This window comes from Macrobrachium nipponense, chromosome 28 (genome assembly GCF_015104395.2).
Source record: "Macrobrachium nipponense isolate FS-2020 chromosome 28, ASM1510439v2, whole genome shotgun sequence".
In the NCBI taxonomy this organism is placed as follows: Eukaryota; Metazoa; Arthropoda; class Malacostraca; order Decapoda; family Palaemonidae; genus Macrobrachium; species Macrobrachium nipponense.
The window spans coordinates 12,128,077-12,144,270 of NC_087217.1; the positions used below are offsets into that span (position 1 = coordinate 12,128,077).

A 16,194-nucleotide genomic window follows, 5' to 3' on the forward strand; every position below is an offset into this window, starting at 1 on the left:
CGAGACGCCAGCCAGAAGCGTGACGCCTCCCAGGAGCGAGGCACCAGGCAAGCGCGAGGACGCTGCAAGGCGCGAGACGCCAGCCAGAAGCGTGACGCCTCCCAGGAGCGAGGCACCAGGCAAGCTCGAGGACGCTGCGAGGCGCGAGACGCCAGCCAGAAGCGTGACGCCTCCCAGGAGCGAGGCGCCAACCAGGCGCAAGACATCAGGATCTCCAATTTCTCAGTATTTGGAGACAGACTTTCCAAGAGTTTCCTCTTTGAGAACTGACACAAGATCAGTTTTTTCCTGACAGGGACACAAGTTATCGCACAGGCGGCCGTGGCCCTTGTCAGGATTAACTGAAATTGCGGAAGTCTCTAACAAGAACAGACTTCTCATGTCAGGTGATATAGTGGTCGCGTGAGCGACTTCTTTCCTGGCAAGAAAAGTTGTTTTGGGAGAAACTTGCTTTGCCAGATCAACCCTCTACTGACAATTATTCTAGATATCGCACAGGCAAACGTAGTACGTGTCAGGATAAGTGGGTTCTGCTTTATAGACCTTTACATGGTGAAGAGAACCGATATCTTTAGAAGTCTCTCGCTTTCCTCAACCTTATGAGACAAGTGATAGAAAATATATCGGACTCATAAGTTAATCTGGGTGCAGGTTTTAGAAAGACCTTGGCAACCCCTTTTTTATTGCACGTTTCGGCTAGTCCCTTGAACCATGCAGCTCCTCTTTCTCCTCTTTCATTGTTATTAACAGGATGTTATATTATCCTACTCCTATGTAAACATATAACAAGGGAGACCTTGTAATGTTTTGGTACTGGAAAAGACTCGTAAGAGCTCTCAGTATTGGGTGAGAGGCTTTTTCAAGTATTTGAACTGTCCTAGGATAAGAATCTTGAATGATTCTCCTCGATCCTGGATCATTTATTAGGAGAATAGGATAATAATAATTTGTTGTTTTGCTGAATAACGATGATAGAATTTTCCGTTCTCTCGTTGCCCAGGCACAAGGACGGGAAGAAAGAATATAAGAGAGAGGTAGCAATCTACTCCATCTTTATTTTATAGAAAGGGGAATAAAATTTAGTCTTTTTTCCCCTAAAATATAAACTCTTTACAGATTGTAAGACAAAGGGCGTCAAAGAAAGAGAGGATAATACGTTATGCCTCATTTTAGACTTAGAGAGGTTGGATTCACAGAGGTCACGTTCTTCTCACAGCAAGTTTTTGAAGTCTTTTCCAAGACAGTCTGAATATTCTTTCAGCATCTATTTTTAAATGGACCTTAACAACCTCTCCACTCTGAGTCTGTCTGCGTGCAGACTGACCAGAAGTGGACATGAATGAGAGGATGTTTCAAGGTAAATGACAGTAGTCATGAATAAGATATATGATTACTGCAGATCGTGCTAGAGGGAATGAGGAAACTGTCCTCTTCCGATACCTCTGTGAACCACATAGCGGTTTTTTCTTCCCTTTCAGAGGGAAGAATCACCTTTGTATATTTCTGCTATCAAAGAACGCAGTAAAAGGCTATATACTCTGTCTCTATAAAGGGAATTGGAGATAGCAGAGCATTAAGATCTTCGGGATCTTATACAATACCTCTATACGACAAGACTAGGAGATCTTATAATTACAATGGGATCCTATTTGGGCCTCAGATTCCGTGTTCTGACAAGATGGAACTGCTCCTCATCAATGTTTCTCTTGGTACTAAAGGACCAAAATGACGAGTGAAATTTTGGGCTTGGAATCTGGAATCAAATTCTAGAAAGACTAGGCAATGGGTTCCTTGCCAGCATGGTATGTTTGGCAAAAGAACTAAAACCTTTTATTCCTGGATCAACGCTTTCAGATAAAGGATTCGTTGTCCAGGCAATGTATTTACATTCTCATCTACAAAAGGAGATAAGGTTTAAACGTTTGCTGACAGTGTCTTTGGAATACGATGATGGGCTTAAAAAACCACTTCCCAGAAGGTTCGAAGAGATATTTAAAGAGCTAGAAATCAGGAATCCTCCCAATTTCAGCTCAGAATCTCCTTAGACTTCCAGGCTCTTTCCCTGCCTTCGTGCAAGGATAGGGAGATTTTGCAACAAGAGAACTCTTCAACATGTAGGAAGAGTGCTCGTTAGCAACGGAAGTATCAAGTATGATCCTCCTCGGAGGAAGACTGGTCTCTCGGACTATTAGATTTCCTATCGTCTACTGGATGTAGCTGACTAAAATTACCTCCCCTTGTTACGGAGGCCATAAGCTCAAAGTGAAAGAATTTCTTCCACCCTTTTCCATTCTCCTGATAAACGATTGTGGATGTTCAGACTTTCGGACAATGTAGCGCCAATCAGGCGCCAAATGCCAAACAGGCGTAAAGACGCCAGAGCAAGACAGTCCAAATAAACACTGTCATTGTCTGATGAGGAGAAGGAGTAGGCCTCCAATCTGGCGCAGATGCGCTAGAGGCAAATAAATCAGGCAAATAAAGTGTCCGAGGTGGACATTGCCAGTTTTCATCGAGACTCTTAACAAGCTCGAATCTCCAGCAAGTGGGGAGAAGTCAGCCAGGCGCGAGGAGCCAGCCAGACGCGAGGCGCCAGGCAAGCGAAGCGCCAGGCAAGCGAAGCGCCAGCCAGGCGCGAGGCGCCAGCCAGGCGCGAGACGCCAGGCAGGCGCGAGGCGCCAGCCAGGCGCGAGGCGCCAGGCAGGCGCGAAGCGCCAGCCAGGCGCAAGCCAGGCTCTGGGCTTCATCCAGAAGAGTTCTATTTCAAAGAAAGCCCTGGTCTTCTTTGGAACAGTGGAATCTCTAAAGCACTTCTTGAGTAACTCGATGATTCCTTCAAACAGCTAAGAATTAAAAGCGCTTGAAGTGCGGGCTTTTAACAATTCTTGTTCTTTCCATAACAATATGTCGTGAGAGACATATTAGCTGTAATAACGGGAGATGCAACTCTGTGTTGACTCCTCTTTGCACGAAGGAGATCAAGTGGGCCTATGAGAGATCCTTCTCTCTTTGTTATACGTGTCCACAGATGCGTTGCTGGGATAGGGAGACGACACTGATCCTTAACTAGTGAATTATTTTTTAATTTTTTTTTAACATAAGTGTATTATTTTCTGGTTTTTTTTTTTGAAATGAGTTTGGGGATAGCTCTTTTCAAATTAAGCACAAACCCTCGTGTTAGGATCAGGTGATCGGGATCGGTGTTGTGCTCCTTAAATTATGCCAATAGGTATTGGTGTATTGTCATGTAAGTGGATAAGACCCCATTGACAATTGACCACTAGATTCTGTCAAGTAAGTGGATAAGACCCCATTGACAGATCTACAAGAACTCTTAGCCATGGTCACATCCCTCGCTGAGGCTCTTGAGACGAAGCAGACTACTAGCAATAGCTAGGAAGTCGACCCTTCGTCTAAACACATAGGAACCAAGGTTTTATTTATTTATTACCTACAACGTATGTTGTTTACCTGTATATTCAGTAATAGCTGTCTTTTACCCTCCACCAATGGTGTGAATCAGCTATGTATATATCTGACGGGCAAGTTAAATGTATAAAAATGATATTGTTATGATACAATAAAGTTTTATACATACTTACCTGGCAGATATATACAATTAAATGGCCCACCCAGCCTCCCCTCAGGAGACAGCTGGAAGAAAAAAATATGAATTAGAAAACGGGTATGGTTCCTATTCCCGCCACCCAGCGGCGGGGGGGTAGATCACCTGACCTACCTGCTGCGTGTGCCGCGAAATTCGAATTTCTGTCGGGGACGACGGAGTAATAGCTATGTATATATCTGCCAGGTAAGTATGTATAAAACTTTATTGTATCGTAACAATATCATTTTGATTTTTATAATATTAGTTCCAGTTTTTCTTTAATAAAGTACAAATAATATTAGAACTGTAGTACCTATATCAGGATCTTTGTTCTTTCATAGATTGCCCCTTGTACTGTAAAATAAGTGTTGAAATTGTTTTAAAACAAAATTTGGAATATGTATATTCATTAAATTCAGAGATATTAAGTAAAAACTTTATTTAGTACAGTGGAACCTTGGTTTTCATACATAATCTGTTCCACAACCTCCCACGAAGTCCAAAACGTATGAAAACTTAAACAATAATTCCCATAAGGAATAATGTAGATACGATTAATGCGTTCCAGACCCCCATAAATATTTAAGAAAATAATTTTTATAGGGAATAAACACAGTTTTACATACAGAAAACGATGAGAAATAAACATAAATGAATAATGAACATTTAACATCACTCTTACCTTTATGGAAGACTCTTGCTAGCATATGGAAGATGGAGAAAAGAGGCGAAGGAGGAGGAGAGGTTGTTGATTCTCTTTGTTTTTTACTGGCACTATCTGGGATTACTTCCCCTTTTCAGTTTTTACTGGCACTAGGACCAACTTGAGAGTCACTGGACCCCTGTTGCACAACAAAACTGCCCAGAGACATTTGTTTCTGGTGTCTTTTTAAAATTTGCCTAAAGTCATACTGCATTGTCATTAAAGATATTGGAGAGACCGATTACATCATCTTTGTTGGGATGATAATTCTCCACAAAATCTTATACATCACTCCACTTTGCAAACATGTCCTTAATCACTGAAGTAGGCACATTATGTATTCAGTTCTCTCTCTGAATTTTTCAAACCAGCCTCTGCTGGCCTTAAATTCACTAGCAGCAGCACTTGTAGGCATTTTCTTACTGTGATTGGCATGCAACACCCTCCAACACTTTGCTACGAGTTCTTTCTTAAATTTATAGTGTTTCTCGCCATTTTTACAGAAGGGCTAAGGGCTGGTACTTGGAACTTTCTTTGGCCCCATGATGGCTTAATTAGCAACTACACTTGAATAAAAAAGCACAAACATGCACAAAAAACAGTGAACACAATACGTAGCAGAATTGGTCACGAGAGAACACAGGATGGTTTGTTTGAGTGCTCAGTACGGGCCTAGTCATGTGGTGGGTCCTGGAAGGAGCATTTCTGAGTGTACGAAATCCAAGGAAACATACAAAACCTGAGACAAAATTTAGTCGGAAAAAGTCTGCGAAAACCGAATCGTATGAAAACAGGGCATACAAACTGAAGTTCCACTGTATATGTATATGTATTAATGTTTCTGAAGTTTTTTCATGGTTTTTTTTTCAAAAGACTTTTTTTTAGCTAAAGAATGAATTACATATTGTTTTGTTATTTAGAGGGATACCTATGCATCATGGATTTTTGGTATTCGTATGAGTCCTATTTTGTGGGGACAATTACGTTCAGTAGGGGACATTGGGCTGCTTTTAATTTCCAGGAACTGAGATGTGTACACAACTCTTATATGTAGTATAATGATTCCAAACAGTAGAATTTACAGGTATAGGTGGTTTATAGGAATTTCAGTTATGTTGAATTCATCAGAAATTTAAGTAGCAAAAAAGGTTTTGTCATGTGTTTCCATTTTTGGGGCTGGAATAGAAAGAAGGGCTGAAACTGGATCATTTTGTAGTATATGTGGGCTATATGAATCATGTCATTTAGATTTAATCTGATTAGTTGGATTTAAAACAATAATAGAATAAGGGAGTGACCTAGGTCGACGGGCCATAAGAGTGGCTGAGCTTAAGTCCTCATGCCTGCTTAGTTGGGTGTATGGGGCACCACATTACAGCCATCTTAAGAACTATGAGGAGAGAGGTGCTATGTGATTGGCTTCACATTATCACCAAACTTAAGAAAATTTTGGCCCACTGCAAAGAAAATTGAATCTCGAACTTTTAGATGCTTAACAAGCTTACTTTTAGATACTTAACAAGCTTACATTATGTTTGGAGTTTAAAGAAATGCTGAATAACTTTTATTTTATGCAGTTTGCCATAATTAAATTCTAAGGTTCCATGTATACCCATTTAGTGTAGAGAACATAGGTGAGATATTTAATTTATTGTCAAAGTTGCAGGGTTTAGGATCTCAAAATGTTATGTACTGTAGTGTATACAACCATAGAATGTTCAGGGATTGACAAGCATAATAGGAATATAGCATCATTTTCAACTTGAAAACGAGCATAATACTGAGTTAGAAGATTTTTCCAAATGCAGATTCTGTCTCTTTATAACAGATTCAAGGTCTTTCATCAAAAGATGGTACAAGAATCAGCCCAGGAAGACTAACACTTGTTAAAACAGGTCAGGGAAGCAGGAGTGTTCAAAGTCCAGTGAATATGAAGGCCTCTCAGTCGGGTGTTAATTGCACACTAGGTCAAACCAGGACGTCTGGTAACCTAATTCATACTACACAAGGGACTTACTTTACACCCCCACAGGTTCAGTCTCATACTGGCTATGCTTCTCAACAGTGTTCTCCTGCACCACCAGGTATGATTGGATATAAAATTTATGTTGCAATAGGTGATTTTTATGTTTTAAGTTAAGATGCCAGTTCTAGTTAAATTCTTGTGGTCAATAAATGTGCAAATAGTATTTCATTGCTCTCAGTTCCATTTTAGAGTGCTTATGTAAATGAAACTGAAATCTTTGTTATCTTTTTTGTATTTAAAATTTTAAGTTGTTCATATACGGAACAAACCTTCGGTCTTGACATTAGAATTTACTAGCGCCAAGCTGGAAACCGGTAGAATTAAAATTACACTTGTGAGATCCAGGGACAATTGGCATCTATACCAGGGGCACGTATACCCAGAATGCCCACGGCTACCTGTGACCCACCAGTTATTTTCCTACCGCCTTTAAGATAAGACGTGTTACTGTCTATCTGATTTAAAGCCGGATTTTCAGTTTGCCCGTTTTTTATCCATTTCATTTTTCATTTCTTATTGCCTTTTCTTTCTCCGAGTGTGCTCAGTGTGAGTGAAGAGGGTATAAGTGGTATGATGGAGATTTTTGCCTCAACATCGGGATCGTCTGCCGTTTCGAAAAGGAGACAAAGGAAATGCCCAGGAGTCAGTGGCTTTCCATGTTCTAGATTTCTAACTTTGGTGTCGAGGGATCCTCATCCAACGTGTAGTAGGTGCAGGGAAAACGTATGTACGATTACTAATCCATGTTCTGTTTGTCGCGGTTGGTCGGTGGAACAGTGGAAAAAGTTCTATGAGAAAGGCCAATACAAAAGGAAGGTGGTGACGCCATCTTTGGATGACTAAACCTTACCGGCTTCTTTTGTATCGGCAATAAACCAGGCGGCTCCATATGTTTCTCCACCTGCTTTTGATTTGTCCCATACCCCTTCGGTTTCTCCTAGCGGTTCAGTATCGGAAACGTCAGGAGGGGCCTTGGGTAATTTTATGAATAATATGCACTCTCCTTTGTTCCCAGCAAGTAGAGGGGGAGCACCGCCATCTTTGTTCCAGGCTCCTGCTCCTGAAGCGCATAGGTTGGATGGTACGTGGTCAGCGCTAGGCCTACCAGGCGTACCAACCTTGGATGGTTTGCTTGCGCATTATATGGCGTCACGGTTCCAGCAGGGTCCGGCAGCGCTGAATGTTCCTCATCCCCCTGGCTTGCAATTTATGGGAATTAATGCTGCGGCTACGCCATCAAACACGATGTTTACAGCGATGCAGAACGTGGGAGGTAGTTTGGCAGCAAACGTGCGGTTGCCAGCAGAAACCTTACAGTCTCTCCCTACGAGAGGGATGACGTCATAACATACGTCACACACCGATATGGCAGGCGTGATGACGTCACAGACTGCTTCTCGGCCTATTTCGCTGCACCCAGACTCTAATACGCCTTCTGACTTGACAATGCAAACTGTAATGCAGAAATTACAGGATATAGAGAAGAGAATGGATAAGAGAGACATCGCTAAGTCCGATAACGTCACGGCGAGTGCCAGTCAAGCGTTGTAGGAGGATTCGGGAGTTCGCGACTGATCCTCGGGCTAAGAGGAGAAGAATCAATTCTTCTTCATCTTCAGACCAAGACTGTCGTATCCAAGTTAGCAGGAAGGTCGGGAAGTCAGTGGCTAGTAAGCACAAGGCTAGCAGACGAAGCCGTTTGCAAGAATCCGAACAAGCGAGTGAGGCGATGGCCGACGGACTAGCGGCCGATGCGGAGTTGCCAGTTCGGATCGCAAAGACTACAATACCGCTGGTAAAATAGACGTTGGCGGCGAAAGGTGCAGCAGAGGATAGAATGCAGGTCCCAGTTTCGCCCGTAAGGCCATTCAAAATACGTACGAAGGACGATAAGGCTCCTATTAACCCTTAAACGCCGAAGCGGTAAAAAAAAATTGTCTCCCGTGTGCCGGAGGTGTTTCAGAGTGAGCGCGGAAGCGGAAAAAATATTTTTTTCAAAAAATCACAGCGCGCTTAGTTTTCAAGATTAAGAGTTAATTTTTGGCTCCTTTTTTTGTCATTGCCTGAAGTTTAGTATGCAACCATCAGAAATGGAAAAAATTATCATTATCATATAGTATAAATAATGCGATATATGACAGCGCAAAAACGAAATTTCATATATAATTGTATTCAAATCGCGCTGTGCGCAAAACGGTTAAAGGTAACAAGTTACTTTTTTTTCGTTGTAATGTACACTAAATTGCGATCATTTTGGTATATAACACATTGTAAAACGATAAAAGCAACACAGAGAAAATATTATCACAAAATAATGCCTGAATTCATAACGCGCGGACGTAAACAAATATTTTTTTCAAAAATTCACCATAAATCTAAATATTGTCCTAGAGACTTCCAATTTCTTTCAAAATAAAGACAAATGATTGAATATTACTATACTGTAAGAGTACTAGCTTACAATTGCAGTTTTCGACCATATTTGACGAGTTAAAGTTGACCGAATGTCGAATTTTTTTATATATATATTTTTTATATGCAATTATTTCGGAAATAAGAAAAGCTACAACCTTCAAATATTTTTAGTTTTATTCTACATGAAATTGCGCACATTTTCATATATAAAACTCTATGAAATGCCTAATATGAAACTGAGCAAATATTCCGAGAATGGTACGTACGCATTTCGGAGATTTGTGGCGGAGAATCCGCGCATGGAGGGAAGGAAAGATTTTTTTTTTAAATTCACCATAAATCTAAATATTTTGCTAGAGACTTCAAATTTGTTTCAAGATGAAGATAAATGACTGAATATTACTAGACTGTAAGAGTTTTAGCTTACAATTGCGTTTTTCAACACTTTCGGTAGAGTCAAAGTTGACCAAACGTGGTTTTTTTCCTTTTTATCGTGATTTATATGCAAATATTTCAACAATGAGAAAAGCTACATTCTTCAATTATTTTTTGTTGTATTCTACATGAAATTGCGCACATTTTCATATATAAAACTTTATGTAACGGCTAATTTAAAATGGTGCAAACATTACCACAATCACACGTATGATTTTTTCGGAAGAGTTACCGCGCGGACGTAAAGGAAATGTTATTTTTATACATTCAACTTCCCTGCCAGATATATACTTAGCTATAGACTCCGTCGTCTCCGACAGAATTTCAAATTTCGCGGCACACGCTACCGGTAGGTCAGGTGATCTACCGCCCTGCCCTGGGTGGCAGGACTAGGAACCATTCCCGTTTTCTAATCAGAATTCTTCTGTCGCCCGGGCCATCAACATTGTTGTTGGTTCCTCTCGATTGGTTTTTCTTTTTTCACCGGCAATTGATCTTCTTGACCGACTTTTGGTGACGTATCTGGATTGTTGGATTGGCATACGCTTTTGTGGACTGTTTTGTGGAATTGATTTTGGATTTTTCTTTAAAAATGTCTGACTCTGGAATGGTTGTGAGACGTTGTGTGAATGTAGGCTGTAAGGTGAGGTTGCCGAAAGCTTCGTTAGACCCTCACACGGTATGCAAGGGTTGCAGGGAGTATGAATGTTCTTTTACTAATACTTGCAAGGAATGTGAGAATTTGAGTGAGAACGAATGGAAGAATCTAACTAATTATTTAAAAAAGTTAGAGAGAGAAAGAGTGAGGAAGGCTTCTTATAGAAGTTTAAGTAGTTCGAGATCTGAACTAATTCCTAGCTTGGGATCTTCCCCAAGGGTAAGTATTGCTACTTCTCCTTCCATTGCAGCCCCTTCTCCTATTGCAGAACCTGTAGATTCAGCGAAAGAACTTGCGGATCTAAAAGCAGCCTTCAAGTTGATGGAAAACAAAATGGCTGCCATACAAGGTAAGGCTAGTGATTATTCAGTGGACAGTGATATGAGTGTCCCCAGTGTAGTGGAGGGGGCATCTGGTCGGCTCAGCAACGCTCCTAGGTCTAGACCTCTTCCAAGCTCACATGCCCAGAGGAGAAGGAATGTCGAAAACCGAAAGGAGGTTGTGGAGAATCCCCACCGATCAGGTGTCCCTTCGGCGGTTTCTGTGACACCCCAGACTGCCAAGGATCGCTATTGTAAAAGCGTCCTGCGTGAGTGTTTTTCGTCGTCGGGATCTTCATCTCCGAGACGTGATTGGAGGGATTCAGATCGATCTCGGCCACTCAGAGGAGTTGGAAGGCTCCGACTATTGATTCGAGCCCAGAAAACTTCCCTGAGGAGTCTCCCTCGGGAGTGAAGAAGGCAAGAAGAGCCATTCTTTCAACCAGAGTGAGAAGGAGGCAGGAGGTGGAGGCTATGGACTCCTCCCCTCCTCCTTCCCCTCCTCCCGAAGAGGATAAAGAGGAGGTTACGAAGAGATTCATGATGGCGATGCAAGAGCAGATTTCGTCTTTTGTAGGAGTTCTGTCAAAGGAGCCTCCTAGAAGGAAAGACTCTTCCCTTCCGATCAAAAGATCCTCCAGACGTATGGAGGTATCTGCCGCCAGGATCGATACTCCTACTCGAGGTGAGGTTTCCTGTACGAACCTGGATGAACCTATCAGACGTCTGGCCCCCACAGGAGGCCCATGGAGGCAGGAGCCAGAGTGAGGAGTCAACCAGGAGGCAACCATGGAGCCAAGAGCCAGGAGTGTGGAGTCATATCCAGGCAGGAGCCAGGGTCAGGAGGCAGGACAGGAGCAGAGCCAGAGGCAGAGTCAGGAGTCAGGAGTCAGAGGCAGGAGCCAGGAGTCCAAGAGTCAGGAGGCAGGAGTCGGAGTCAGGAGCAGGAGTCAGGAGGCAGGATGTCAGGAGGCAGGAGTCAGAGCCAGGAGGCAGGAGTCGGAGACTCGTTCCTGGAATTTATGACTCTTCTCCAAATAGGAGCTCCTCTCCGTCAGATCGTAGGAGGTCTTGGAAGGACTCTCCCTCCAAACGTGAGCTTTCTCCTTCGTCTGATCGAGGTTTAGACGAGTTGTCTGATGACGAACCTCCTGCTAATGAGGGACTCTCGAGTTATAAGGTCTTAGCCTCATTATTGCTTCAAGAGTTTGGAGATTCTCTTAGTCCGGCGGCTCCTCCTTCTCCTCGTTCTCTCTTTTCGAGCTCGGCTACGGCAAAATCTTCGGCCTTTCTGAAAATGAAGCCTGCAATATCGATGAAGAAGGCACTCCATTCTTTAGATTCTTGGATGGACAAGAAGAAAGAGTTAGGAAAGACGGTATTCTGCATGCCTCCTTCCAAACTACATGGAAAGAGAGGTATTTGGTATGGGACAGGAGAGACTATGGGTCTTTCTCTGCCTGCCTCTGCAGATGCGGACTTTTCCAATTTAGTGGGAGGCCTCTAGACGTCACTCCTTAGGATCGGTCAGAGCGACGTGGAGCACTTCGGAGTTGAAACCACTTTCTAAAGGGACTTTTTGTCACTTTAGAGGTGTTCAACTTTCTGGATTGGTCACTCGGAGTTCTGGCCAACAAATCTAAAGATCCGGAGTTTCTTAAAAACCCAGAGATTCTCCATAGCGTCCTGTCTTGCATGGACAGGCAGTACAGGACGGTTCGGGAGAAGTGGCTTCCCTTTTTGGTGCTGGTCTCCTGAAAAAGAGATCAGTATATGGATCCCTATTATCAAAAGGGGTTTTCTCCGAGCCAGAGGACTGCTTTATTGTTCGCCCCTCTATCGGATCATCTGTTTCCTTCTCAGTTAGTGAAGGATATATCTCGCTCGCTAACTGAGAAGGCGACACAAGACCTACTAACACAAACGTCCAAGAAAGGACGCCCTGTAGTGTCGGCGATTAAGAAGGACTCTCGTCCTCCTCAGCAGCCCTTTCGTGGAGGTACAGCGGCTCGTCCCCCTGCCAGAAAGAAGAGCTCTGACAAGAGAGGAAGGTCTTCCTTTAGGCCTTTCAAGAAAACCAAATGACTTGTTGCTCCTTCAAGCACCAGTGGGCGCCAGACTCCTGAACTTTGCAGGAGTATGGGCAAAAAGGGGAGGCCGACCCTTGTCAGTGTCGGTCCTAAAGAAGGGATATGTAATCCCCTTCGAGAACAGCCCTCCCCTAACATCTACGCCTCGGGAACTGTCAGCGAGGTACAGAGACCCTGTAATGAGAAAGACTCTCCTTCAAATGGTGGAACAAATGTGGGAAAAGGAGGCCATCGAACTTGTGCAGGATCCACACTCCCCGGATTTTACAATCGCCTTTTTCTAGTACCAAAGGCATCGGGGGGGTGGAGACCAGTTCTGGACGTAAGCCGCTCTGAATCGCTTTGTTCAGAAAAAGAAGTTTCGCATGGAAACGTCCGCTTCAGTAATGTCGGCTCTTCGTCCAGGAGATTGGATGGTCTCTCTGGACTTGCAAGATGCATATTTCCACGTTCCCATTCACCATTTGTCAAAGAAATATCTTCGTTTTGTAATAGGAGACAAGATTTTTCAATTCAGGGCTCTGTGCTTCGGTCTGTCTACAGCTCCACAAGTATTCACCAACCTGATGGCGAATGTGGCAAGATGGCTTCACCTAGAGGGAATAAACATCTCCCTCTACTTGGACGACTGGCTGATCAGGGCCAAGTTGGAGATTCAGTGCTTGGAGGACTTATCAGTAACAAGGAACATGATAGAATCGCTGGGATTACTCGTCAACCTCGAGAAGTCACAGCTGATCCCCAGCCAGAGCTTGGTCTATCTGGGGATTCAGATGGATTCTCGGGGTTTTCGAGTATTTCCTTCGCGAGAAAGAATCACTCGAGGTTTGGCGAAAATCTCGAGCTTCTTAGAGAGAAAGAACAGTTCAGCGAGGGATTATCTGAGCCTTTTAGGGACCCTGTCCTCACTAGAAAAGTTCTTCTCTCTGGGGAGGCTTCACCTTCGCCCTCTTCAGTTTTTCCTGAAAGGGGTGTGGAGTTGGAAGATGGGACAACTCTAGGACATCTTCCAACTTCCACAAGAAGTAAAAGATCATCTGAAGTGGTGGATCCCTCCGCTTCAAAAGAACGAAGGCGTATCGCTTGCCCTGCAGAACCCAGACCAAGTGTTATATGCCGACGCTTCGGAGTCGGGATGGGGAGCGACGCTAGGAGCAAGGGAGGTGTCAGGCACCTGGACAAAGGAACAGGTGTCCTGGCACATCAATTGCAAGGAACTAGTGGCCATACACCTAGCCTTAAAGTTCTTCGAAGAGATAGTCAGAGGCGGGGTGATACAGATAAACTCGGACAACACCACGGCTCTGGCTTACATACGCAAGCAAGGAGGCACGCACTCTTTCTCCCTCTTTCAGTTAACAAGACACCTGTTAACCTGGACAGAAGAAAGAGGCATAACTCTCCTCACAAGATTTGTTCAAGGGATCAAGAATGTGAGAGCGGACAGACTGAGCAGGAGGAATCAGGTCCTTCCCACAGAATGGACTCTACACGAGAAGTGTCGAAGTCTTTGGTCCCTGTGGGGGAGACCTCACATAGACCTGTTTGCGACGTTCCTCTCCAAAAGAATAGAGATCTTTTGCTCTCTAGTGGAAGATCCGAGAGCCTTCGCAATAGACGCGTTTCTCCTGGATTGGTCGGGTGTGGACGCATACGCCTTTCCCCCGTTCAAGATCCTGGGGGAAGTGGTCAGGAAGTTCGTAGCTTTGAAGAACACGAAGTTAACACTAATAGCCCCATTTTGGCCAGCCCAGGAATGGTTCACGGAGGTACTGGAGTGGATAGTGGACTTCCCCAGATCTCTTCCAAACAGACCAGATCTACTCAGACAAACCAACCCAACTTCGAGAGGTTTCATCACAACCTCCCAGGTCTCGCTCTGACTGCCTTTCGACTATCGAAAGACTTGTCAGAGCGAGGGGCTTTTCTCGCAAGGCTGCGGGCTCTATCACTAGAGCCCGCAGAGCTTCGACGAGAAGAGTATACCAATCAAAGTGGGAAGTCTTTAGGAGGTGGTGTAAGAGTCAGAAGCTGTCCTCCTCCAGTACCTCTATAGTGAATATTGCCGATTTCCTCCTCTTTCTGAGAGAGGAATCACACCTATCTGTCTCAACAATAAAGGGATACAGAAGTATTTAGGAATCGAGGGCTAGATATTGCAAGCAACAAAGATCTACACGATCTAATTAGATCCTTTGAAACTTCAAAGGCAGCTACTCCTAGAACACCTAGTTGGAATTTAGACATGGTCCTGAAATTCCTTTCATCGGATAAATTCGAGCCTTTACATCTGGCTTCCTTCCGCGACGTCACTAGGAAATGCTTACTCCTGGTGTCTCTCGCTACAGCCAAGAGGACGAGCGAATTGCACGCTCTAGATTCCACAGTGGGGTTCAAAGGAGATGCTGCCATCTGTTCTTTCCAGACAATGTTTTTGGCAAAGAACGAAAACCCGTCAAAACCTTGGCCCAGAAGTTTTGAGGTAAAAGGCCTATCTAACCTCGTAGGCAGAGAGATAGAGAGGTCTCTCTGTCCAGTGAGAGCTCTTAAATATTATTTAAGAGAGGAAGAGACAGATGGGAGCTTGTCAACAAGGTCTTTGGTGTGCGGTGAAGAACCCGCTTTCTTTGTGAGAAGCGTAATTACGGATGCTCACAAGAACTGCTCGGAGGAATCCTTCGGTCTTCTAAAGGTCAAGACCCATGAGGTGAGAGCAGTAGCAACGTCCTTGGCGTTCCAAAAGAATATGTCTCTAAAAAATATCATTGAGACTACATATTGGAGGTGCAATTCAGTGTTTGCATCTCATTATCTGAAGGATGTGAGAGTGACCTATGAGAAGTGCTTCTCTCTAGGTCCATTTGTATCAGCAGATACAGTGCTGGGTCTTGGAGCAAAGACTGATCCTTAAATATCGTGTTTTTTATCGTACATAAACCCCAAACCCTCTTGTCAGATATGTGCTTGGTTTTCTATTAGCAAGCTCACTGATGTCGCACGGGAGCATAGTGTCATTGCTGGTAGGGGATCAAGGGTATGTATGGCTAGTAGGGGAGTACAAAATTTTTTTTTTTTGTATATTTTGTAAATGAAAGTGTAATTATGTTTCGAGTTTTTGGTTGTTTGTAAGAGTTCGGGTAGAACTCCTTGCAATCTTAGAACTAACATGGATGTTAGGATCAGGTGATCGGGATCGGTGTTGTGCTCCTTGAACAAGGTGTATTGTCATGTTAGTGGAATAGCACCCAATGACAAAGGCCTTTAGGCTCTGCCGAGTAAGTGGATAAGACCCCATTGGCAGACCCACAAGAACTCTTAGCCATAGATCAATATCTTGCTGAGGCTCTTGAGGCTAAGCAGACTCCAAGGCAGTAGCCGCGAAGTCTTCAGCCTAATAAGGTAGGAACCAAGGTTTATTAATACCTACAACATATGTTGTTTACCTGTCTATTTCAGTAGTTAGCTGTCTCTTACCCACCCCCCAATGGTGCTAATCAGCTAAGTATATATCTGGCAGGGAAGTTGAATGTATAAAAATGATATTGTCATGTTACAATAAAGTTTTATACATACTTACCTGACAGATATATACGATTAATGGCCCACCCAGCCTCCCCGCAGGAGACAGGTGGAAGAGAAGAATTCTGATTAGAAAACGGGAATGGTTCCTAGTCCTGCCACCCAGGGCAGGGCGGTAGATCACCTGACCTACCGGTAGTGTGTGCCGCGAAATTTGAAATTCTGTCGGAGACGACGGAGTCTATAGCTAAGTATATATCTGTCAGGTAAGTATGTATAAAACTTTATTGTAACATGACAATATCATTTTTTTCATAAATTCACATTAATCGAAATATTGTGCTAGAGACTTCCAATTTGTTGCAAAATGAAGGTAAATGCTTGAATATTACTAGAATATAAGCGTTTTAGCTTACAATTG

At 43.5% G+C, this 16,194-nt stretch overlaps 1 protein-coding gene across 1 annotated transcript in view; it reads left to right on the top strand.

Annotated features, from left to right (window-relative positions):
• LOC135201422 (uncharacterized) overlaps positions 1–16,194 on the top strand; it is a 46,964-nt gene that overhangs the window by 19,742 nt on the left and 11,028 nt on the right. The window contains exon 5 of the mRNA XM_064230330.1: positions 6,139–6,394. Coding sequence (XP_064086400.1) covers positions 6,139–6,394 — 256 coding nt within the window. The remainder of the gene's footprint in view (positions 1–6,138; positions 6,395–16,194) is intronic.